Raw genomic sequence first — 26,391 nt, forward strand, 5'->3', positions numbered from 1 at the left:
CAGTCACATATTCCCTGAAAGATTTAAGATTACACTGATTGGAGGAAAATACTGACAGAAAAGGGAATTAATGTTCATATTATAGCTCAGGACAAAAATCCTCAAAGAATGATAAATCAGTAAGATGTTTTAATTGTAGGTGACTTTGATACAGAAGCCATGTAAATGACAGAGCCCTTCTATTGACTGTTAGAACAGTTATACAAGTATGATTGTCGTCATGCTCCAGTACCTAACCAATGGTGGAATTTAAAAAAGGAATGACAAAGCTGATTTTCAGGAGGGGTAGGAGAGAGAAATACAGAGCTTCATTCATGCATTTTATGAGAAAAATTGCATAGCTGGTTTAAAAAATGTCTTTTTTGTGTCCTTGGTACTGGTGCTGTGCTTCTTGGGGCTACAGATGACAGTATTCTTCTATCCAACATTATCAGCCCAAGACATGAGAAAAGGCAAGACCTCCTTGAAGAACAAAGACACAATTTAAAGTTGGTCTTGGGAAGAAGTGAATCACTTATGCAGATGTCATACAAAATACTTCAAGTTTCATAAGGATCTGATAATCCATAAAATATTGGTTGAGGGTTAAGCACCAGACCCAGCAACCTGACATTTTTCAGACTTAAATGGCAAGCCCAGTATGTGGTTGTCTTCAACACCCTGAACTTGATCGTGACTGCAAATTTTAATCAAATTATAACCATGCATGATCCCCAGCTGTGTAACAGAATGGTGGAGGCATCTCATTATTTTAAGGCCAGTGCTTTCTTTCAATTAATAACCTCTGGGAAAATCACCATAGTTTATATCTGTCTTTCTTTTTTTGCTTTGAAGAACAATATTAAATTTTCACAAATATAAAAACTACAGGGAAATACATTTAATAGTATTCTCTTGTTTAAAAAAACCCAGTCAACCATCCTTTTCCAGAATGCCATTGTTGGACAACATTGAAGATAAAAACTTGGACATCCCAAAGGTCTTGTAGATCAGTGATGAGTCTTTCCCTCATGGGCCAGAATGATTCCAGTCCTTGTTGCCGAGTTCTAAGAAGCCATAATAAGAGGACAAAAGCCCCCAAAGTGCCTGAGATTCAGAGAGGCAGGACTGATGTCAAGTCATTTCTGATAACAGTGGCTTATACCAGCATCTTCAGATTCTTATGTGGAAGGTACTGCAAAGAAAAAAGAGATTAAGAGGTATCAACACTTGTCATTATACAAGGGATTTTCTTGAAGAGCCCATTTTAATGGAGAAAAGTGGGAAGGGATGGATCTGATCACTGGTCCACCATGCCCTTTATCCAAATATGGATGTTTCAGAAGGAGGTGAACTGTGCCAACCGCACAGTGTTATATATGAAAGGGAAATCCCTTCCTGACCCTGTGGTAATCAGTTTATACCATGAAGCACTTCTCTTAGAGTGCCTAACAACTAAAGGGATCAGGTACCAAAATGATGAATGGATGATGGGATTAAAAATGGCTGCCATGTTGAAAGTTTCTCCTGGTTTGAGAAATATTCCCTATACTTAAAATAGGGTGTTTTACTGGAAGCGCTAATATCTTCAATTGTTTTAGAAATGACCCTCATAGAAAGATAGTGAGAAGCAGTGCTGGCCACAAAACTATTCCACCCTTTTTAAAATCCAGACACAGTATTTGACTTGCTGACCTTCTGCAGCAGGGAGTTCCCTTTCCAGTTTCAATCAGTGTGTGACAGGAAGGTAATTCATGGCACAAAACAATAGCTTATCTAGAGATGGCCCTGGGGAAGGAAGCTGAGATTCAAGTATGAACTCTTCCAAAACTTGGACCTGTCTAGATACAGGGGGAGTTTGGTCTCTCAGAGATGGGCCCAAGTAGAAAGCTTAGCCTTGGTTATTGAGAGTTCAGTGGCAGAAGGTTTTGAGATCTGCTGTTTCAGTTTGGATCTAACTCATTATTTATCAGATGAGGGGTGTCAATGTGCAAATTGCATGCATTTAATTGTAGTGGCTAATTTACTTCTTCAAAAAAGCACTTAAGCATGTGTTGAAGTCCTATTTTGCTCAATCAAGTGCTAAAGTGCTTTGCTGAATTGGGCCTTGGTCATTAATGACTGCCACTATTTTTCTACCTGCTGGAAGGAGGATCTTCTAGGAAAAGCTGTGTCAGATGTTACATTGCCTTTCCTCTTTCTGTGGCTCAGTCAAGAAACAATGGGCTGGATTCATCCCAGGTACAATTTCACTAAGTAACTGTAGATATGGCAGGAAAGACTGTTACCTGGTCTCCTCTTTGCTTAGTGTTGTGTGTGTTTGGGGCTGGTGGGGATGTTCTGGCAGTTCTGCTGAATGTGGAGAAGTTTTTATTTGGGGCAATCTCAGGAGGTCATTATTGGTTAGATCCCTTAGGTTGGGATCTCAAAGTCCCGGCCCGCTGGCCATCTGTGGCCCGAGAACCTCCCTACTGTGGCCCACAGAGGAGAGACGCATGCAGCCACATTGCTCGCAATGTCTGCTGCAGGCGCTGCCCCCCACAACTCCCATTGGCTGAGGGAGAGGGACAGAGATACCATCACTAGTGGCTGGGCAGAGTCAGCCATGGAGGCAGCGACACTTTTTTCCACAATGAATATAAACAAGTCAAAATGCCGAACACAACTATCTGATGCACACCTTGCTGCAATCCTGAAGGTGTCAACTCATCAGTCACTGAGGCCAAACATCAATAAACTGACAATACTGAAGCGTTGCCAGGTGTCTGGCAAACACTAAAAACCCTCTGGCAGGCGAAGAATTGTATAACGTTGTATGACAGTTTTATTATTTCTAAGAAATTCAAAATAAAAAATACAATATAAGCACTTTCTTTTCTGAACATCATCTTCAGTCACATCGTTGGCCCGCTGGGAGGATTTGAGGACTGGCACTGGCCCTAAGGTAAATTGAGTTTGAGACCCCTGCTTTAGGTGACTAATATTCAGCATTGGGTGGGGCTGGTATTATCTACTGTGGCTAGACTACAGGACAGCATGTTAACTTATTTGCCACTAAACATTACACAACTCCACAAAGCAAGAAGCTACCAGAGCTATTGATGATTAAACATATGGCACATAGAGGTATAGCCTGGTACATCACTGTGTCTAGCTTTTTGATAGCATAGCTAATAAAGAGGTTCGAGAGGTGCTCTGTCTTTTTCAAACCCTTGCCCTTTTTTAACAGGTGCAGAGGGCCACAGACTGTGTGGGTTGGGAAGGGGAGAAGGACGGGACAAGATTTTGGGAGGCAGAGAGCCAAGCTCTGCAGGGTCTCCTTGTAAACTGCATTGCTCCTACTTCCCTGCCAATCATGCAGGAACAGAGCTGGTGGATTCACCACTACACTAGGAAGCTTCTGCAGCCTCAGGACAGTAGTAATAATATCTAGCTCTTATATAGCACTTTTTATCAGCAGATCTCAAAGCACTTTACAAAGGAGGTCAGTATCATTATTCACATTTTACAGAGGGGGAAACTGAGGTACAGAGAAGTTAAGTGACATGCTTAAGACCCAGCAGGCTGGTGACACCCAGGTCTCCTGACTCTCAGTCCAGTGCTTTTATACACTAGGCTACACTGTCTAGTAATGGCCATGAAATGGCCTGGGAAGAGATTCTTTCTCTTGGCCTCCAGAGAGAAACCCAACTACTCAAACTGTGTGTTAAATATCAGTACTTGGGGCATAGTGATGCTATTCTGAGGAGGGAAAGTACTGCCCTTTAAAAAGATTTTCACCATGTTATCATGGATGAAAAGCTCTGGAAGCCTGGCTTTACAGGGACACTTTTATAGAGGGGGAATGGATAGAAAGCATCACACAGCACAAGTTCAAACTCAAAACCTCAATGTATCATAAGAAAAAAAACGGATGCATTTCCCAGCAGTAATGTCATATTTTCCTTTCTCCTTGCAATAAAGCTAAGTAAACACAGGGTGGTAATATGTTCTTAAAGATACAATCAAAGCAGCTTCAGTTATGGAGTAACATAGCAGTAGTGATTTAGTCCAATATTGTCACAACTATGATTTCTAGAGCTCCTTTCCATTGTATTGCAGTTGAACTTCAGAAGTTCTTCAAAACCACTAACCCAAGGCTCAGTCTACCAAGCTGTTCTTTAGAAATTTTAATTAAAGAGACTTTTGGTTCTGGTTCTGGCTGTAAACCAGATTACAGAGCTATGCTCATGAATGGATGACAAGGTCAGCCAGTTTAGAATGCATCCCTGATGCTGGAAGATTTCATTAGTCTCTCAGCAAGGAACATTGCGATGTCTAACACTCTCTTGTGTGTATAAGCCCAAATTCTGCTCTCAGATACACTCATGTAAATCTGGAAAAACTGCTGATTTCAGTAGTGTTGATCTGGATTTATACCAGTGAAACAGAGAAGAATTTATTCCAGAATACAGTATATACAGTAGAGTAACTGATTCATTCATAATTCATAATTTCGTGTAGCTCACGAAAGCTCATGCTGAAATAAATTTGTTAGTCTATAAGGTGCCACAAGTACTCCTGTTCTTTTTGTGGATACAGACTAACACAGCTGCTACTCTGAAACCATTCATAATTATGATGCTGTAGGGAGTGGAAGGTGGAGTTACAAACCAAGACCTATGGAATTCATGGGGTATCTTATATTCAAGCTCTGATTCAGACCAGAAATTTGCAAATGGCTTCAATCTTTGTGCTGGACTGAATCAAGACCCTAATGCTGGATCTGAATGTTGCCACCTGAATCTATATCAAACAGAAAGACAAGAAGAATGCAAACTCATTCTGGAGTTCATATGACATCGGCAGAATATAAACAAGTTACTGAGACCTGAGGCTGATGGAGCCTTAGCATCATGCTCAAGTTCTGAAATGACATCTGTACTTCCATTCCATGGGATGGTTAAGATCCAGGGCTGGACTCTGCATTTGTACTTGCTAGTTATCTGTAGGACAAGTCCTGTCCTGTCAAGTCCTGTGGTTTTTTGAGTGGGAGGGGTGGGGGAGAGGGAATGTCCATATTCCTAGAAATATCTGCTCAGTGAGCCAAATTCAGTCCTGGAATAAGACAGATGGAACTGCACTGACCTCTTGGTGGGAAGGCCTGCTAATACCCATGCTTAATTTGCCCCAGTAGGTCCTCTGCAGCGTCAGAACATTTCAGGGTCCCTGAAAGGCCAGGTGAGACAGGTCTGTTTGTGTTTCTGTGAGGATTGTGTGAGTGGGACCTCTGGGTCTGTCATCAGCCCTATGTTTGAAGTGTATTGCGTGGTTAATCCCCGCTGGTAGCAAGGGGATGGAGTTAAGTAGAAAAGCTTAGTACAGAAGTCAGTTGCCAGCAAATTCAGCAAGTGAATAGGAGCAGCAAAGAGGGGAATTTAGAGAGGGAATGTGAAAGGCTTTCTTTCTCAGTACAGTTCTACATTCAGTACTGTGATGGCAAGCAATGGAACACTGGTTGTGAAGATTCTGAAAACAGAGTGCTGGCTAGGTAAGTGATATAAGGGCGAAAGTTTTGATTTGGTGGAACATTACCCATAGAAGATGGACCAGAAGGGGCTGTACAGTTTGGATGGCTTCCATTCAGAAGAAGAAGAAGAACCAACCTTCTAGAGGACAGTCTAGGTAGAATATCCGGGAGCGCATTAAACTAACAACAAAACAGAAGGATGAAAAGTAGGAACAAATGAAACCTCATGTAGTAGAAAATCCCGATGTCAAGAACAAACTTATTCAACCACCGAAGAGAAGAAATTCTTTAAATTGCCTATATCCCAAAGCCAGAAGCCTGGGTAATAAACAAGAGGAATTGGAATTGCTCATTTATGAGCATTAATTTGATCTAGTTGGTATTACTGAAACTGGGTGGGAAGAGTCATATGATTAGAATGTTACAATCAATGGTTATGACCGATTAAGGAAGCATCAAGTAGAATAAAGGGGACAGGAAGTGGTATTCATAAAAAATGGTATTACCTGTTTCCAAGTCACTGACAACTCACAAGCAAATGATCTTGTGCTTCATATAAAGAACAAGATTGGATACTAGTTGGTGTCTGCTACTGAGCACCAAATCACACTAGGGAACAGGATGACTGGCTCTTTAAGCACCTATCTAAAATGTGTAGGAAAAAAAAGTTGCATTATCATGGAGGACTTAAACCTGAATGATATGTACTAACTAGAGGTCTTATGCTGCCAGTACAATTTCCCTACCCACCACCTGGAATGTTATAGATGACAATTTTTTAACTCCAAAAGTATTGCATCCAACACAGGAAAATTCAATATTAGACTTCTTGACAAATAAAGAGGAAGTGATCACAGAATTAAAAGTTAGTGCTTGCTTAAATGAAAGTGATCATGACTTGATTGCATTTGTTATTTGCAAACAGAATAAATCCAAACCAGTAATATATATACTTGGTGCTTTAAAACAGTGTCTCTCAATCTTTCCAGACTACTGTATCCCTCTCAGAAGTCTGATTTGTCTCACTTTCACCTCACTTAAAAGCTACTTACTTACAAAATCAGACAAAAGCGTCACCACACACTATTACTGAAAAATTGCTTACTTTCTCATGTTTACCATATAATTATAAAATAAATCAATTGCTATATACATATTGTACTTACATTTCAGTACATAGATCAGTATAAACAAGTCATAGTCTGTATGACATTTTAATTTAAGCGTACCCCTGGTCGCTTTAAAAGGGCAAATTTCACAAAGCTGAAAATAATTATGAGCCAAATCAAATGGGAGAAAGAATTTAAACAGAAAAATATGAATGATAATTGAGAGCTGTTTAAGAATATTTCACTAGATATTCAAAAAGCCACAATTCCAGAATTGGGAAAGAAGGCCATAATAAATAAAAAAAAACCCAGGCTAGAGGTAGTAAAAGCAAAAATAAAAATTAAAAACAATATAACAAATGAAAAAAGAGGAAGTTGATAGCAATGAATATGAATTATAAGCTAGAAACTGTAGAAAACCAATAAGAGATGCAAAAGGACACAGGGAGAATCTATTGCCAACAGAGTTAAGGAGAGTCAGAAGAAAATTTTCAGTGTATCAAGAAAAAAAGGAACCCTAACAGTGGTATTGGTCCATTACTAGCTGGAACTAGTAGAACTGACAACTGTAATGCAGAATAGGCAGAAATGTTCAATAAATATTTCTATTCTGACTAGAATATTTGGGAAAAAGCCAGATGATATATTCATATCAATTGAAGATGAAATATTTTCCACTCCAGCAGTAGCTAAGGAAATGCTAGACAGTAACTACTGAAGTTAGACATTTTCAAATCAGCAGGTCCAGTTAACTTGCATCCAAGAGTTTTTAAAAGAGCTGGCTCAGGAGCAACCTGGACCACTAATGCTGATTTTTAATAACTTTTAAAACTGGGGAAGCTCCAGAGGATTGGAAGAAAGCTAATGTTGTGATAAATAGCTTAAAAGGGTAACCAAGGTGACTCGAATTACTATAGATCTATCGGACTGCATCGATCCCAAGTAAAATAATTGAATGGCTGATATGGGACTCAATTAATAAAGAATGAAAGAAGGGTAATATAATGAACGCCAATCAACATGGGTTTATGGAAAATAGATCATGTCAAACTAGCTTGATATCATATTTGATAAGATTACAACCTTGGTTGATAAAGGTAACAATGTTGACAGAAGTTGGTCCAATAAATGATACCTCATCCACCGTGTCTGTCTAGATGCCTCTGGTAAGACATTTGACTTGGTGCCGCTGAAGCTAAACAAATTCAGACTAGAAGTAAAGAACAGATTTTTAACAGTTAGGGTAATGAACCACTGGGACAATTTATTAAGGGCTATAGTGGATTCCAGAATTTTTAAAATCAAGATTGGATGTTTTCCTAAAAGATCTGCTCTAGCTCAATCACAGCTATTGGATTTGAAGCAGGAATTAATCCAAGGAAGCCCTATGGGTATTATGCAGCAGCTCTGACTAGATGATCAAAATGGTCTCTTCTGGCCTTTAAAAACTAAATCTATGGCACAGGCAGATATGGTGCACCCAGTGATGAGCTGCCAAAATCTTAACAACCGGTTCCCTATAAAAAGTTCTGATTTAAGGGGGGGGGAGACATACTCGTGGGGCCGGGGGCCCCTGCAGGGCCTGGGGCAAATTGCCCCATTTGCCCCCCCCCCCAGCCCTGGAGCTCGCAGCCCCGCCCCCCTTACCTTGCCGGCAGCTCAAAGCAGCAGGACAACTCAGGAGCTCAGCTGAGCTGCCCAGCTGCTGGCCATGCTGCGGCTCTGTGGGGTGGGGGAAGCGGGGGAGAGCTCGGGGGAGACATCCTCGTGGGGCTGGGGGCCCCTGCAGGGCCTGGGCCAATTGTCCCCTCCCCTCTGGCCAGCCCTGGAGCTTGCAGCAGCCTCCGCCACTTTGCTGGGCCACTCAAAAAGCGGCAGCAGGACGACTCCCGAGCTCAGCTGAGCTGCCCCGCTGGTGCCGGCAGCTGGCCACGCTGCAGCTGGAGGGAAGCGGGGGAAGGGCCCAGGGAGCCTCAGCCTCCCCAGCTGGGAATCCTGGGAGCAACAGGATCGTCCGGCTCACGGGCTGGAGTTCTTTGCCCACCTCCTGGCCCTTTAACAACCGGTTCTCCATGGAGGTCTAATTTTAGCAACTGGTTCTTGGGAACTGGCTCCAGCTCACCACTGGGTGCACCCCATTCTGGACCGTTAGCCTGGAGACTGTAAAATACAGATTGCATTTGTCAAAGAGCTTCCAAATTATTGGTTTTGAAAAAAAGGGGTGTTAAACCAGTTTCAGTTAAAACTCCAGGGCTAGCATGCCTAGTAACTCCCCTAACCCCAACCTCCTTTAGCACTCTCAAATCCAAGTGCCCAGAACCTGCAGCTTCCATGAACAAAGAAAAACCATCTATTGCTTGGGAAAGCATTTTTGTTAGGGCTGGTCAAAAATTTTCCATCACAACTGTTTTTGATGGAAAACGGGGTTTTTGAGTAAACTAAATTTTGCACAGAAAGCATCTGGTTTCCAGGGAGAAATCTCAATGTTTGTCTCAAAAAAAAAGTTTTTAATTTTAGAGTTTTAGGGTTTTTTTAAATGACAATAATGTTTCTGCCCCCATTTTTTCAAACTTTTCTGCAATAGCCCTTCTGCTCCCCCAGGTCCCTGACCAGCTTTAGTCTTACATCTTAAGATCTGAAAAATCTGCATTGTGGGACAGATCCTGTGAGATGCTAAGTGCCTCTTGTGAGGTGGCTTCAGTGGAAGATGAGAGCCCTCAACCTCACACAGGATTGGGCCCAAGGTGTAGACTGTTCTGCTTCCAATGGATTAAGGCAGATGATGAAGGTCCAGAGATGGTACATCTCCCATCAGGATATATTCTTTTTATCCTCTCTATTGTTTCCCTGTCTGGTTTTGGCAGCTCTGGCGTGTTGCTAATATCATGTTTTTCTCAAGACCCGTTTCAAATTGCTACGCTGTGTATCATCCTCAGGCCTTAAAATAAGTTTAAGCTTCTATGATGATTTATAAAACAATTTCCTGTGGAAAACGTAACCAGTCTTGTAGAACAGAACACTTAGCCAGTGCCAGTTCAGAGTGCTAATGCTTCCATTAAGCTACAAGGAGGCTCTTAATGATAACATTTTTGAGTGAAATAAACCCAGTGGGATCAAATTTTCTGAACTAGCAACTGTCACTATCATTTACAACTTATTCAGCTTCTGGGACAGTAGCCAAGAATGCATATTTCCTCTGCCCTGGTCAGTGATTATAGTTGAGTTTTCTCAAAGTATTAAAAAAAAATCATTTCCTCAACACAGGAGTGCAAATCAGGCAATACACTTTACTGCATCTTCATTTCCTTGACAGCAATACAAAGCTTGGCAGACTGTCTCTAGGAGATTAAACCCACACAGTGTCATTAAATAAAGGTTTGCAAAGGGAGAAATGAGAGAAAAAAGTCACTATCTTACGAGTGAACTTCAGCTGGTATCAGGACAAATGCTGGGCCCTTGTGCCAAAGATAATGACTGTACTATATGTACAAGTGCATAACTGTGTGGCATGGCTTAAAAAATCCATGGTTGGTTGTACGTGCAAGAGCAAATATTTAAAAACACCCTCCTGCATCTGAATATAAAACTGGCCTTCACCGTTTTCCCAACAGGCAGCATGGGGATGATATAACCATCACTTGTATAATTATGCAATTGGCTTCATTTTAATTATAATGATGCTTTGTACTTATAGATTCATAGATTCATAGATTCTAGGACTGGAAGGGACCTCAAGAGGTCATCAAGTCCAGTCCCCTGCCCTCATGGCAGGACCAAATACTGTCTAGACCATCCCTGATAGACATTTATCTAACCTACACTTAAATATCTCCAGAGAGGGAGATTCCACAACCTCCCTTGGCAATTTATTCCAGTGTTTAACCACCCTGACAGTTAGGAACTTTTTCCTAATGTCCAACCTAAACCTCCCTTGCTGCAGTTTAAGCCCATTGCTTCTTGTTCTATCCTTAGAGGCTAAGGTGCACAAGTTTTCACCCTCCTCCTGATGACACCCTTTTAGATACCTGAAAACTGCTATCATGTTTCCTCTCAGTCTTCTTTTTTCCAAACTAAACAAACTCAATTCTTTCAGCCTTCCTTCATAGGTCATGTTCTCAAGACCTTTAATCATTCTTGTTGTTCTTCTCTGTACCCTCTCCAATTTCTCCACATCGTTCTTGAAATGCGGTGCCCAGAGCTGGACACAATACTCCAGTTGAGGCCTAACCAGCGCAGAATAGAGCGGAAGAATGACTTCTCATGTCTTAGCACCTTTCACAGGAGGTTCTCAAAGTGTTTCACAAGCGGGGTCCCAATTTTGCAGAACAAGAAAGTGAGACAGAAATTATGAGACTTACCACAGGCCACACAATGAACCAGTGGAAGTGTCAGGAACAGAACCCAGGAGTCTTGAATTTCTGACTCTAATCACCTGAAGGATATGCTTTCTTGGAAGGGGAGGGGGATGAGAGATAGGAGGTGGGGTCCTTTGACACTGACACTAGATCAGTAGTTGAAACCAGTATAACCAGCATATTCAAAAGGGATCAGACATTAAGTGCAAAACTTGAAATACCTTGGGCTAGATATTCAGAGATACTGAATGCCCATAGACTCAGTGGAAGTCACTGAAAACTGCAGGCACTTAGGATCTCTGAACATCAGGTTCAAGAAGGACCACAATTTTCAGAAGTGGCCATGGATTTTGGGTGCCTCAGTTATTGAGATCCTTTGTGCCTAATTTTCAGAGATGCTGACCACCCAAAACTACAGCGGAAGTCAATAGGTGCTCAGGCATCTCTAAAAACAAGGGCTAATGTGTGTCTCAAATTGAGTATCAGAAAATGGAGGCACACAAAATCAGTGGTATCTTTGCAAATGTGGCTGTATCTGTACATGATTGGGTAGGTATTTCCTCCATAGATCTGGAGACCTTCACAGGAGCATTTTTATAAAGAGAAAAAATGTTTTACTACCACACTCCAATATTATGAAGATAGTTGCCACTTACAGGACCATTACTGCCTGTGGCACTGGATAGAGAAGAGAACCATAGGCCATAAATGGAGTTTGAGATAAATTCAGTCCAGACACAGGAAATATTGTTCCATTCAGTGAGCAATAAATGTTTGGAATGGCCAATCAAGATTGTTACACCAGAAATAATTGAGATTAATGAATAAGCAAACATTTAATGTTGGGGAAAATCAAAGGCAATGCTTCTTAGGGCAAATTGCTGTCTTTCCTGTGTGTTAGCCCACACAGAGAGAAATGCCTCACTGTCATAGGTATATTGTTACCTAAGTGATTAGTCAGAGTATTTTTTACATGGATTTAGGGTTTGGACTGTAACTTGATAATCCAGTCCAAGTAATGGGCTGCACATAGTTGAGCTGCCTATCACACAATGACTGGCCCCTTTAAGAAGGAGCAGGGCCAATGCACCTATGACTGTTCAGCTGACCCCAGTTAGGTTTAAAAGAGTGCATCTGGGCCCACTGAGGCCCAGTGAGTGAAAGCCAGGGAGCTGCAAGAATCAGGAGCAATAGGCCGGCTGGCAGAATCCCCTGGATGGGAGGCAAGACTCCAGGTATGGCAGTGGGGTCTCTGTGAGCTGAGGAGAAGACCAGTTTGTTAAATGTGATGGAAACTGTGGGCAGACAATTGGCCTCTGGAACTGAGGGGAGATTGAAGCCTCTGCACACTGACTGATACCCCACCCAGTTTGGGTGACCAGGCAAGGTGGAGGAGGCGATAAATTGTTGGTAAGGGCATAGTGGCAGCAGAAACAGAAACAGCCCCGCCCCCAGCCCCAGCCCAGGCTCCTTCAGTTAACGGAGAGCCTCCAGAAACAGCAGGAGGCACATTTGCCATTCAACAGTGGTGGCAAGAGGCTCATTTTTAGCAACAAGAATGGTTACAGCAGTGGCTGGCCCAAGAGACTCTGGGGAATTTGGCTGGTATTAGAGAGGATAGCTTAGGGTTGCCAACTGTCTAATCGCACAACACTGAACACCCTAGCCCTGCCCCTTCCCTGAGGCCCTGCCCGCCGCTCACTACATTTCCCTTCCCTCGGTGGCTCACTCTCCCACACCCTCACTCACTTTCACTGGGCTGGGATGGGGATTGGGGTGTGGGGGACGTGAGGGCTCTAACTGGGGGTGTGGGCTCTGGGGTGGGGCCAGAAATGAGGGGTTCAGGGTGTGGGAGGGGGCTCCAGGCTGGGGAAGGGGGTTGGGGTGCAGTAGGGGGTGAGGGCTCCATCTGAGGGTGCTGGCTCTGGGGTGGGGTGGGGATGAGGGGTTTGGGGTACAGAGGGGGCTCCAGGCTGGGGATGAGGCAGAGGGGCTTAGGGTGTGGGAGGGGGCTCTGGGCTGGGGCAAGGGGGTGGGGTGCAGGTGGGGTGAGGGCTCCATCTGGGGGTACAAGCTCTGGGGTGGGGCTGGGGATGAGGGGTTTGGGGTCCAGGAGGGGGCTCTGGGTTTGGGGGGGCTCAGGGTTGGGGCATGGGCTTACCTCTGGTGGCTCTCAGTCAGTGGTGCAGCGTGGAGCCAGGATAGGTAGGGACTAGCCTTAGCTCCGCAGCACTGCCGACCGGACTTTTAATGGCCTGGTTGGCAATGCTGACTGGAGCCGCCTGCCAGGTCCCTTTTCGACTGGGTAGTCCGGTCAAAAAACCGGACACCTGGTCATCCTAGGGTAGCTTGAGCTGGCTGATCCCTGGACTGGCAAAGCTGGGGTCGGGGGAAGATGCAGAGGCCATCCTATGTACCTTCCAGTTAGTGCCCAGTGCAGTGGATTGGCAAGAATTCACGGGGGCATCCCACATAGCACGGTTTGACAGGTGAGGGGCTGGCAGCCTACCAAGCGCTGAGCAATAAGCAGGCACTCCTATCCTGTGGTGAAGGCTGCTGTCTTAGACAGATTGGGACTGACTCTGGAGGCATACCAGCACTATTTTTGGGCTGAGTCATTCCCGTGGAGGGCATGAACATGGGTAGTGGACCTGGCTGCCCAGTGGTTATGCCCAGAGACTAGTTCCACAGAGAAAATTATGGACTGAGTGGTCCTGGAGACATTTTTGAAGGCCTTTTCCATGGGACCCCAGAACTGGGTAAGTTTCCAGACTGGCTTAGTGTGTGAGGCACTCAAAAGAAGCCTTCTTTGAAGCCAAAGAAGCAGAACGGTGTGGCAAAATAGGGGTAGCCAATCCAGGGAGACAAGAGAGTCAGAGCCAAGGAGCTGCAAGAAGCAGGTGCAGCAGGAATTCCCTGGCAGAGGTTGCCAGACTCTCTGAGGAGGCAAGGTGGTGGGGAAAAAGAGCCCCCAAGAAGAAAGCCTTGGGTAGCAGTGCTCTGTAAGCAGAGCATGGAAGATTCCTGCAGGAAGCCCTGAAGCAGAGAAGACTGAGAAAAGAGGGAGAATCCCCTGGGAATGGTAGCCCAGAGTCAGCTGAGAAACTGATTTTGTTCATTTAGCCTATATTAGGAAAATAAAATTGCCTGGGAAAAGACTGTGTGTGGCAGTGGATCCTATGTGAGCTGGGGAGAAGGCTAGCTTGTTACACTGCCCCATAAACAGGGCAGGGTCCCAGTTTCCCCCTCTGTTAGGCTAGTCAGTGAGTTGAAAGGGTGGAGTCTTGGCTCTGCCCTTTCTCCACCCCTGCCTGCCCACTCTCTGCCCATGTGTGTGGGAGAGGTACCGGCAACCCTATGGTTCCTTCTTACCCTGCAGAGTTCATGATTGAGCCCTTGGAGATTGCAAGCAAAGGCAGAACAAAAACACTGGAAGCTTTGCAATCAGACTGCAGATGTAAGAATTGCAAGCTTCTGCTGCACTGCTATCAAATAGCAGGCTCTAGCCCAGGTTCTGAAGGGACCATCAGAGAGAGCTGTTTAGTCTCAGTGACCCATTCAGTTCTTGGTCTCCCTATTGTGATGGTACTTTGTGAAGTAGATCCCTACCCCATTGTGGGTTGAATCTGAGTGCCTCATATTAAAAATACACTTGCGCGGATTTTCAAAACCAAGGGTAAACAACTGAGAACACAGAGTTCAGTATAAGACTCAAGTATGACCAGGATACAGAGCACACAGGAGGAGTAAGGTAATGAAGACCTCTAATAAATGCCTTCTGTTGTATAAACAGATCAGGTACAGACCCTGAGAACCAGTCAAGACAATACAAGAAGTAATGAAGGTAACAAGGGGATATACAGAGGCATCCAAATGGTAACTTAGAAAAGGCAAGCCACAACAATGCCAATTTCTCTCTCTTTAAGGGGAAAATGATACCTTCCACAAAATGTGCATTGAAAAAATGACAAGGGCCATACTAATCTGAGATGCATATGACTGAGTATGTAAAATAGCAGCCCTAGGCCCAAAAGCAGTCAAGGGTTTTTTGAGACATTCTGTGTAGTGATGATAACTCATGCCACAGTATATACAGTACAGGAAGTGTCAGAGCTAAGTATTGCACCATGGTTTGGTGACAGCAGAGAAGGGGGAGCAGCTGGCCACCCAATGTTTCATAAGACCTTATACAGTGTCAAAGAACCAGTCCAATGGAATGTTACTATATTGTACACAGAAGGTGCAGCAGGTGTCATCTGTTAAATAAAAAGCTTCAATACCACTGAAAACCTAGACTAGAACTGGATCTTTAGCCAATGAAATGGAAGTTGCCAGTCAACTTACTATCCACCCTGTCTATCATTAGTATACAAACTCTGAGCGCTAGTCCCTGTTCAATACACATCTACATCTTATTGCCACTAAGAAAGTTTTGTGAGATTCAGCATGATTGGTCATCGCATTTCAATAGGAGCTCCAAAGGTGAGACTGGGGAGGATGTGTGCAGTTTGGGACAGAGGTGCACTAACAGGAGAGGGTAGGATCAGTTGTCCAACATGTGCTGGCAGTATGCTTTGCTGTGGTTAGTAATAATATAATTCCCTTATTTCAGTGGATAATTAAACATACCAAATCCAGCTACAAAAAATAATGCAAACAGGCAGTAAGGTAGGCACAGCTTTTAGAAACAATACTAATGATGCATCATACTCATGTTCCCACAGTCTCAAAAACATAGCGAGATGAATTTCATGGAGTGTGAATGCTCAGCTTCCACCTTTGAACATGCCCATCAATATGTGTTCCAGGTTCCATTTAAAACAGAAGGAAACTATTTTCTAGTCTGGATGCAGATCAGACAGCAGAAATCTCATGAACCCCTACCCTATGCCGGATTCATCCTCATGCCTGAATCCTGAACCTTTCAACCATCTCTGCTGATAGTGTAAACAAAGACTTGTGAAGCTGCTGAATGTCTCTTAATGATCAAACAATAAAGCTGCAGATAAAGGCGACTCCTCAAGTTCAGAATGCAGCCTGGCTTGCTTAGAAGAGGCTCCTGGGAACTGTCTGTTTCATTTCCTGTAGCCATTACATGGTGGCTCTAAGAGAAACCACTGAGAAAACACAGCATGCAGCCTCCTCTTGGCCCTGAGACTGCATGTGCATTTGTATCAGTGTTGCACAACAAAGGATTTAAATATGGAAGAGATCAGCTGCAAGGCTCAGGGTCAGAAGCTATGAGGCAGATGGCTTTTAGTGAGAGACTGGAAGGAAGCCCATCACTTCAGGGCATGTCTTATCATGAACACTTAAGTCTGAGCACTGCAAGACTCTTTCTACAGACTCTTCCCTCAGGAAAGAGAGGATCCTGTGGCTCATTCAACCTGCAACCAAAGCACCACCAGAGGGGCCAGCATTAAGTCATCTTTATGCTGCCCAGAGGCCAGATGGGGCCAGCCTTGCCCTAGAATAGATATACAGCTGGCTGCCTATGGCTCTGTGAGGCCACCGTGGTAGCAGGGTATCACTGGGACAGAAGTGGTTATTAAAGTGGGGATTGGGGTGGAAAGGAGGAGGATTGCTAACATAGACCTTAGAGCCATCAGTATTGTCAGAGATCCCTTGTTCTCCGCTAGCTTTCGCTTTGTACCTCCTGTGTAACTGTTTAACTGTTTACTGGCTCTTCCATCCATCTGCTCTCTCACCTACATCCACAGTTCAATTCCCACCAGCAAGCCACTCACTCACTCCCTTGCCACCATTCCAAAATGCCACACGCTGTGGCAAAAAAAAGAAAGGGTGCAGGGACTCTATGGCTACAGTGACAAACATTCCACTGCCCCATCCTCTCTCAGGAGCCGCTGGGATTGTATAGCACCCTCAGCTGCCTTTGAGTTCTAGGACAGCAGTTTGCAAGTCTCCACTGTACAGCTGTAAAGAAAGTGGAGGCACAAGCAGCCTATAAAACTACAGCCTCTACAGAGCCCTCATGCCTGCCCCCATCCCTTGTAGCTGATCCATTCTCTCTACCAGGTTTGCATGCATAGTTGCAGCATTTCCTACTGTAAGGGAAAAAACAATGAATCTACATGGAGAAATTTACAAAGGAGGTTTATTTTTTTTTAAACTGAGTTAAGAATTAGAATGCTATCTATTATTTCAGAGGACATGCTCAGCTGCTTGGCTACCTGGTACTAAAATTGCTCAAACTGATACACTTGATTAGTCAAGTGATGCCTGACATGCAGCCTTTAATGTATAAGAGACTCTCTCGTTGACACTGTGGCAGCTCCTCTTGAGTTGGTACATTGTCAATGACCTTCTTCAAGTGATGTCCCTGTGGGCATGCAGCACTCAGTTCCCAGTCAGTGTCAGTGGAATACAGTATAAAATTTCATTGGAGTGTGACATTTTTCAAATTTTGTGTGCTGAATAAATACATGTAACTGCTGTGTGTCCTCCAGGCTACTTACAAGTCACAAAACTAGCCAGTGGTGCCAAGATTAATAGTCCAAATTTGGCTTTACCTGTTTTTTTCCTCTTACAATACAAGTGTTTGTAAAGTCCATGTAATTCTCTAGACCTATATTTTCTCCCCAAGTTCCCTTGTTCTGTTGTTCTTTTTAAAATCAATGCCACCAATCCAGTCAGTGCACACTAACAAAATGCTCTATGTCTGAACAAAGAGTTGTGGGGAAAACATCTCAGTTTCAAGTTAACAAGGGGCAATTATTATTAGGGACAGATGAGCCCAAGCCTCAAAGTTCGGGGCCAGAACAAAAGAGAGGGAGAATTCATACCTGGGGCTTTGGTAATGCAAATAGGGTCTGGATCTAAATCTGATCTTCCTCAAAATTTGGAGTATTTAGGTCTGTGGTCTTGGTTCAGTCCCATCTGAAACATTACTGATATAATGCTGCACAAAACCTGAGGAACTAGGGAAGGGTGGAATTTACCCATCTACAGGCATTTGTGGTCACAAAAGTGCAGATCCTATGGCTCCATTTCCAATCTCTACCCCACCCTGCCCCACAGGCCTTTTTAGCAGTGATTATTTGTGTAGAGGACACTTGAATAGATGCTCCACTCACACCCCGAAGACAGTGTTATATCGGGGTAGAGGTGTGTGTACAAGTGGAAGCTCTGCCTTTTCACAACATTCCTTTAAAGATGAAATGTGCAAGGGAAAACATGCATGGTTTCCAGAAGTCCAATATGTTGGAAAAACTGGTATGTGTGAGCTAAATAATTGATTTTGATTCTGATTTTAAGCTCAACTTTCCCTTCTTTGCTTAAAGGGCATCTTTCTTGCTCAGTAATAGGCCCAAGTAGCATTTAGAAAACAAAAGAAAATCAATTGCCAAAAAAACAAAACAAAAAAAACAAAACTAACTGCAGATCCAGAAAAGAGTGCAGTATTTAATTATTTTAATTGGTTCTGTATTACCAGTATGAATTATATAGTTGCTATAGTCTCTGGCTTTAATTTCATGAGGACAAATTACCACAATGTTTTCATGTATATTCATAAATCATGACTAAGACTAAGATTTAGTCATGGGTATTTTTAGTAGAAGTTATGGACAGATCACGGGCAATAAAAAAAAAAGTCATGGCCCCGTGACCTGTCCTTGACTTTTACTAAAAATACCTGTGACTAAATCTTACCTGCTGGGAGGGGGGCGCTCCTGAAGACTGCTGGTGGGGAGGGGAAGGGGGCAGCGCAGGGTGATGTTTCTGCTGGGGAGGGGGGGCAGCCAGGCCCCTTTCCCCTACTACCGCTGGAGGGGGGTTGGCCCAGGGCTCTGCTGTTGCTGGGGGGTGGAGGGCCGGCCTGTGGACCTGCTACTGCCGGTCCAGGCAGGGGGCGGTCCAGAGTTCCACTGCCACCAGTCCCGGACCACTGCTCCAGGGCAGTGCCAGGGACCGGCTGCCTGGGGCTGCCAGAGCAGCAGCTGGTGTGGCTGGCCCAGGGCTTCCCAAGGTGCTGGGATGGTCCTGGAGTTAGCAGCACCATTAGGCTGCAGAAGTCATGGAGGTCCCAGAAAGTCACGGAATCTGTGACTTCTGTGACTTCCATGACAGACTCGCAGCCTTAATCATGACTTACATTCAATAAATTATGCCAATGAATATAATTAATCCAGCCCCAACAAGCCCTGAAAGACTTATTGTTATATATTTCCCTTTCCTGTTCCAGAAAGAGGATGGTCTTTAGTTTAATTCTTTTCTCTACCAGCCCTAAACGTTCTATAATTTTAAAAATCAATACAAGTTGAGGGCCTAATTCCATTAGGTGCTGGGCATCCTTATCTCCTCATGACTACAGTGGGAATTGAGGGGAATCTGCCCTTCACAGGAGGTTCTCTGCACCTCATAGCACTGGGCCTTTTGTTAGTCAGCCCTCCCACTCCAAAAAAGTCTGGTCTTTTTTTATCAGAGTAAGCGCTGCCCTTTCAGATTCCAGAGCATGTTCTTCAGATAATACAGCATTTTGCAGGCCCAGTGGGCGTAGCAATGCTGAGAAGAGACCTCAAACCAATCTGTAAACAAATGAGTTCCATTTCATTTTAAAGGCTTTTGTACTCAGAGCAGGATTTAGACAAAATGTCTGTACTCTGCCTGTGCTAGTGCTCCCGCTGTTGATTCCACTGGTGAAAGTACTGGTGCACAGTAGGGCGATATCTTTTACTCATAGGTTTTATGGTCCCCCTGTTATCATAGAGGACCAGCATGTTGTAAAAAAGTTAATAAATTGAGGGACCTCTGGATAGGAGATCATTCTCTGCTAAAGGGCTTGCAGTCTTGTATCTCTGGGCTCACATTAGCTGTGCCAGCAGTGACAGATCCACCTCCAGAGAGAGAGAGAGAGAGAGAGAGAGCAGAAAGAAAAAAAAGGAAAGGAAGAAAAAGGTCAGTGTAACTCTTCTGCAGGGAGAGGGAACAGTCTGAGTTCCTCACCTGCCAGTACTGGAGCAGGCCCAGAGCAAGCTGGGGCTGAACAGAGAGAGAGAGCAGAGAAGGCTTGAAGAAGGGCTGTGAGAGCAGGAAAAGCTCCAGCCTAGAGAAGAGATGACAAGGGCAAAAAGAGGGAGAGCACAGAAAAATAAACTCTGCAGCATGAAGCCCTAGAGAGAGCCCATGGAGAGCTGCAGCACGGAGCTCTAGAAACAGAAAAGGGGCGGGGGCAGCTCTACAGGGACAGAGAGACAGATCAAACTACCTTAAAGGACAGAAGTAGCATACATAGAGTCTGAAGCAGAATAAGGACAATGGAGCTAATGTCTCCCATAACAACTGCAGATGCTGTAACTGCTGATAAATCAGTGCGGCCAAAATGGATACACCATTTTGAGCAGTTTCATGTGGCATCAGAATGTGTAACCAAGAAAAGGGCCATGACAGACAGGGTTACGGAGTTGCCAATTCTCCGACTGTGACAGTGCTGAATGTGGTGAAAAAGAATCCAGAAAAAGGAAAAGCCCACAGCAGATTGGACAACAGAGCTGCCAATGGCTGATCGTGGCAGTATTGAAAAAAAGTAAAAAAGAGCCAGAGAAAGTGATGCCCATGACAGTCAGGACTGTGGAGCAGCAGATATTGGCATGTGGTACTGGTCAGAATGAAGTTTCTGCTCCTCTGCTGCCATATCCTACTGAGGAGCAGTTTAATGAAGATCATAGACCACTATTGGATTAATCAGCAAGTTTAACAGATAAGTGCTTAACTGTAGGAACTTTGAAGCCATCCATACTACAGAGGAACCTTCATATTCAGAACCCCAGAAAATAGTGAATTTAGGGATTCTCACAGTTAGGCATCTACTCATGATGGAAGATACCACTTGGGCTGCTTCTACCCGACAACTCTTTATAAGTACTGAGATGTCTACTATACAGCGCCATTTTAAAATTCATCAAGAGGAAGGGATGGTGATCTCGCATATGGCTGTTGCTGGAGTGGGAATCTGGTTTGCCTGGAAGTCTGGATCTACACTCCACATATTCCACAATGAAACAATCATCTCCAGGACATTAACATTGTCATATTCCTCTATACAATATGTCATCAGGACGGCAATGTGTTTCTGTGACTGTTTTACTGTGCCATGGATCATGTTATTTGGAACAAATCTGGGCATTTCAGTAGCACTACCAGTTCCTTGTTAGCGGAGAATTCCAAGAGGAACTGGAAGGGACTGGTATCCATTTATGAACATAATGGCTAAGTTAAATTCCTTATAATGGCTACAACTATAAGCAACAAAAACAAATCTAGAAACAGTCTGCCCTCTCATTCAGGATCTAAAGATGATGACCAAAAACTGTCCTGCACAGTGAAAGACCAAGTTCCCCTAAGTAATACTCATGGCAATGCAATTGGGCTAGGAGTTTCCACAGAGGTCCATTACTCAAAGAAGGAATGTGTCTACATCATTTGGGTCTCTAACATTGTCTCATGGAACAAATTCCCTAGAACACAGGTGTCACAAGGTGAGCTGTCCCTTTAAGGGGATTGGGGATTCAGCCTCATCTGTGGCAGGTGTAGCTTGCTTCCTCAGCTGGAGGGAATGAGAGAGCATAAGGTCATGTAACTAGGAATCAGGTCTGCTGGGAGATAGGACAGTGGTCATTCAGGGAGAACAGAGCTGGAAGTGAGTGTACCATTAAAGAGTAAGCAGCGAGACAGGGAGGAGGCCAGTCTAAATATACAGGAAGAGGTCTGAGAAAGGAAAGACAGTGCTACAGGGCTCAGGCCAGCTGCTTAAAGTTTGGCATGGGTTCCCCTCATGCAGCTGCCTTGTGAGATGGTACAGCCATCCCTGACAACAATGGTAACTCCTGCACACACACACCCTGCCCAAGCTAGAGCCTGCAACCTGCACCCAAACTCCCTCCCAGAGCCTGCACCCTGCACCCCCTCCCGCACCCCAACCCTCTGCCTCAGTCTGGTGAAAGTGAGTGAGGGTGAGGGAGAGTGAGTGACAGAGAGAGGGGGGATGGAGAGAGCAGGGGTGGGGCCTCGGAAAAGGGGTGGGACAGGGGAGGGGCAAGAGTCTTTGGGTTTGCGCGATTAGACAGTTGGCAACCCTACCGAGCAGCATATGGAAGCACTGGTTGTGCTGGAAGAGCTTGCTGGGCACCAGCAGTGTAGGCACAGCACCACCCAAATGTCAGGCGGACTGCATCTGCGCAGACGTGGCTTGTGCATGCATGGGGGCTCATTGACTGTTCTGGGGCTGGAACTGCTGTCAGTGGACCTGCCTGAGGACAGTATCATTTGAGCTTTTAAAAGATCAAAACATCTAAGAAAATCAAATGCAAAGATAATCAAAACTTTGAGTTCTTGGTCTTCAAATAGTCAGTAAAGTAAGGATTTCTGGGTAGAGGTCATCCCCTAGTTTGCAGCTGAAGGACTTGGGTTCAGATCCTCCAAAGGTATTTGTGCATCTAACTCCCATTGAAATTAATAGGAGTTAGGTTTCTAAATACCACTGAGGATCTGAGCCCAGGGGTGTCTTTCCGCTTACAATGCATCCGACGAAGTGGGTATTCACCCACAAAAGCTCATGCTCCAAAACGTCTGTTAGTCTATAAGGTGCCACAGGACTCTTTGCTGCTTTTACAGATCCAGACTAACACGGCTACCCCTCTGATACTTTCCGCGTACACTACACTTTAGGAGATTTTCCAGAATAATAATAAATAATAATAATAATGAATAATAATACAAAAAGGCAAGTATAGGCAAGGCATTGATCCTGGAGAAAGTGCAGAGACCTTGGCTGAACACCAAGGCAGAAGTGTAAATAAAAAGCCCTAAGCATTGCTGCTTTTCTGTCCTCAAAAGAGGATAAACTGTAACTCAGCCTTAGAGCCTGTCAAATGTTACTCCAGCATGTCAACATTTGGCAAGGCCATCATCTTTCCAGCTGGAACAAAATATGTAAAGAAAGAACATTTGATAGTTTTTAAGGCAATTCTTATACCTGAGAAAGTCTGGGGCTTTGGAAATCATATTTTCAAAGTCTGCAAATGCTAGTTTCCCATCACCATCCATATCAGCTTCTTCTATCACCTTCTCACAGACTAGAGTGATTTCTTCTGCTGTTAGCTCTTCTCGTGTCAGCTTGTTGAGGGTTTTTTCAAGGTCAGATTTACAAATGAAGTTATCTGTGTTAAAATCTAAACAAGAAAAGGAAGAAAGAAAAGAAGATTGTCAATACCTCTCTCCAGATTAATTTACTCTAACAAAATGTGTACAAAAGAAAACAGTTTAAACAAATGTTTACGTCTGTCTTCAACCCCAGCAAACTTGGGGCCAATTTCTCTCACAACAGGTAACTCCCATTTATTTCAACAGGACTTGATTCTGTACGGTACAAGCAAGCACTAGGCCAGCATGCAGAAGATGCTGTACTTGACCAAATATGGAGCATTTCCATCTAACTCAAATCCAAAGCTCTTGGTCAACATCTGGATTCTCCCAAAGACACCTGACCCAGTTTCTGTGGCAAGTGACAGCCTGTATATCTGTTTAGTAGAGCTTATATTCTCTGTGGGTCAACCATTATCAGGCAACGTAATCACATCCATACTTGTAGACTGATCCTGCAATATGTGAACTTCCAGAGGAGATCATGGCATGGAGCAACTCACAGAATCAAGGCCTTATGAAGAACACAGCAGTCTGCTTCCCCATCCATGTAACAAATACTTGGGAGGATCAATTAAGGTTTAGAAAGTGCTTTGAAAACAAAGCACTCTATTTGCAGAGTACTATTTTTAGAGTTACCATTCAGTATGGGTTTCTGCTAACATTGATGTTTTGAGACACCAACCACAGAAGTGATGGGGGAAATAGTAAATTATTGTACTGCTCCATCTAACATACAAACAGCTAATAAGTTGCCAGTAAATCTCCATGTAGCACTTCCATGGTCACATGAACTCAGAACCTAGTTGTCCACTGAGTAGCAATATTCCAAGCCTGATGGAACTGTCAGATTTGCAGCCTTGTATGCCTCAAGATTTAATAGGTTATCTGGCAAGAAAATGTACACATAGCAGGTTTGGTTCCTGCTTACTTTTCTATGATGGGCTATAGCCAAGCGGTTGCCTCCCTCTGCTCTCACTAAGGAAACCCTATGTAGGCATAGGGGACGAGTTATATGGGCCCGTGGTGCCCTTACTTCATCAATATTTAGGAATATGGGCCCAGCATCACCGATGTTTGGGCTTACCGTGCTTTGAGGGGCCCTGCGCTTCAGTGGGATGCAGAGTCCAGGGTGGCCTGGGGGATAAGCGGGGGGCCTATCGCCGACAGCAGTGAGCAACTCGGCCCCAGCCCACCCTGCTCTGCTCCACCCCGCCCTGCTGGCTCCCGGCGTCACTTGGGGGAGGGGGCGGAAGCCAGAAAGAGGCAGGGAGACCTTCTTAGTAAGTGAGATTCCAGGAGGGGAGACCTTGCTTTAAACTTGGAAAGGTGTGATCTATTTCAAAGAGAGGGCAAGCTGAGGCAGTAATTTTGTACTGACAGTGGGGAGTGGAGATATGCTGTCTTGTCCACTCATGCATCTACCTTTTTTCACTTTTTGGCTGGACCCCAGGATATAGCCACTAATCTCTAGCTAATAAAGAACTTTCAACCTTTTGATTATTATAGAAATTAGCAGTTTGTTGCCTGAGCTCTGTTATTACTGCTTTGCAAACTTCCTGGAAAGCACATGAAGCGGATTTCTCCCAGGAAATTGTTGTGCAAAGATGCAACAACAAGAATATTTTCTACAAAAATGTTGCCTAAGTGCTAATATAAAAAGATTTGAGTCACGTTTTCAGAGCCATTAGTGCTTCATTTAGCATTCTTCCATGTGTCTAAAATTAGAAACACAAAATGAGAATTGCCTATGAGCATCATAATGATCAGCTGTGGACTTGTACAGATAATCATCAGATGTGCAAAGATAATCTAAACAGGCCAGAAGAAAAAAGCAAGAGAAAAATTCAGATACTATCTTTGTGTAAACATCATGCTCTCCGATGGTCTTCTGGTTTCTAGAATTTAATTGATATTGGAAGTCTGAAACAATCTTATTTACCATCTTTGCTGTTATCACAATGACATATCACATGATCTTTTGACATTTCAGTGGACTAAATAATACAGTTTATCTAGAGGGGAAGATCCCTGAATTACACTAAAGTCATCTCTAATACCAAAACATCTCTTCCTAGGGTTTGATCCTACATGTGCTTAACTTCAAGAATACAAGTAGTTCCGGGGATTTTAAAGTTAAGTGCATGTTTGCTGATTGGCTCAGCAAATGATGATGCTCAGTACCTTGCAAAACTAAGCTATTTTGCTTTTTGGCTAAGCACACAACTGATAGTGAACATCTCTCCTAGGCAGACCGTTAATCTGAATTAATGGAGCCATTTATCTACAGCATCCCCACACATTACCATAGATCTTAAAGGCATAGATTGCTTTGAGCTCTCTGGGAGCCATTTCACTGAGCACAGAGAACATGTCCACGAAGTCATTGAAGCTGAGGTTCCCGTCTCCATCCTCTGAGAAAGCCTCCACAATCCTCTCCTTGAAGGGGTTCTCCTGCATAAAACACATAGGCTTATTTTTAGAACCTGGTACTTCACGAAAGCTGCAAGCACAGCAGTCACACAGTGCAGCCTCCAGACTCCCCCCTGCAAACTGCAGCCTGGAAGGTAAAATAGGCTGGTGTGAAGAATAGGATGGGGGCAGGTCAGGTAAACAGCCACACAGATACACTGATCTGGATGCCAAATCCTGCTTACCTTACTCATGAAAGTTGTCCCATTGAAATCAATAGCACTACTTGTGTGAATTAGGCAAGGAAAATTTGGCCCTGGATGAATTAACTAAAATAATAGGGAATTGTAAAGATTGCATGCAAATTGTTTAGTTTAAAAAAATCTAGATCAGTAAAAGCTGTGTTATCCAGCACTTTATCAACCAGAAAACTCTGTTAACCAGCATTTCTAATATCTCACAATACAAATCTTCAATCTAGTAACCGGGACTAGTATACTGCCCAGGAGGTTATGCAATTGCACATTCTGCACTCTACTTTTATGCAAAAGAGGCAGAAGACAAGTAAGCAAGCTGATATCAGGGATTTATTAAAAAAGCCGCTTCCAGGGTGTGTCATAGGTGCTGGAACTGCAGCACCCCCCTGGCTTGAAGTGGTTTCCATTTTATACAGGGCTTAACATTTGATTCATTGGCTCTCAGCACTACCACTATAAAAATTGTTCCAGCACTCCTGGTCATATGGTCATTACAGATTCAGCCCAGTCTCCTACACCTTCTACATCTACTATGATAATTGATATTGATAATGATGACCCTGAGGCCTGAAGTGCCTTCTGAATCATCAAAGAAAGATTAAATTACGTTC

General features: G+C 43.9%; 1 protein-coding gene across 3 annotated transcripts in view; it reads right to left on the reverse strand.

Moving 5' to 3' along the window:
- Positions 1 to 97: 97 nt before the first annotated feature.
- The window catches only part of CIB2 (calcium and integrin binding family member 2), a 143,660-nt gene continuing 117,366 nt past the window's right edge, over positions 98 to 26,391 (reverse strand). For 2 of the 3 annotated variants that reach the window (XM_044978637.1, XM_044978636.1), the window contains exons 5-7: positions 25,418 to 25,565; positions 22,945 to 23,140; positions 99 to 1,174 (exon numbers count right to left, since the gene is read on the reverse strand). In XM_044978637.1, coding sequence (XP_044834572.1) covers positions 1,153 to 1,174; positions 22,945 to 23,140; positions 25,418 to 25,565 — 366 coding nt within the window. In that variant the 3' untranslated portion in view covers positions 99 to 1,152. Of the gene's footprint in view, positions 1,175 to 22,944; positions 23,141 to 25,417; positions 25,566 to 26,391 lie in introns of all 3 variants that reach the window. The other variant, XM_044978638.1, reaches the window with a different exon arrangement.

This window comes from Mauremys mutica, chromosome 11 (assembly GCF_020497125.1).
Source record: "Mauremys mutica isolate MM-2020 ecotype Southern chromosome 11, ASM2049712v1, whole genome shotgun sequence".
Classification (NCBI taxonomy): domain Eukaryota; kingdom Metazoa; phylum Chordata; order Testudines; family Geoemydidae; genus Mauremys; species Mauremys mutica.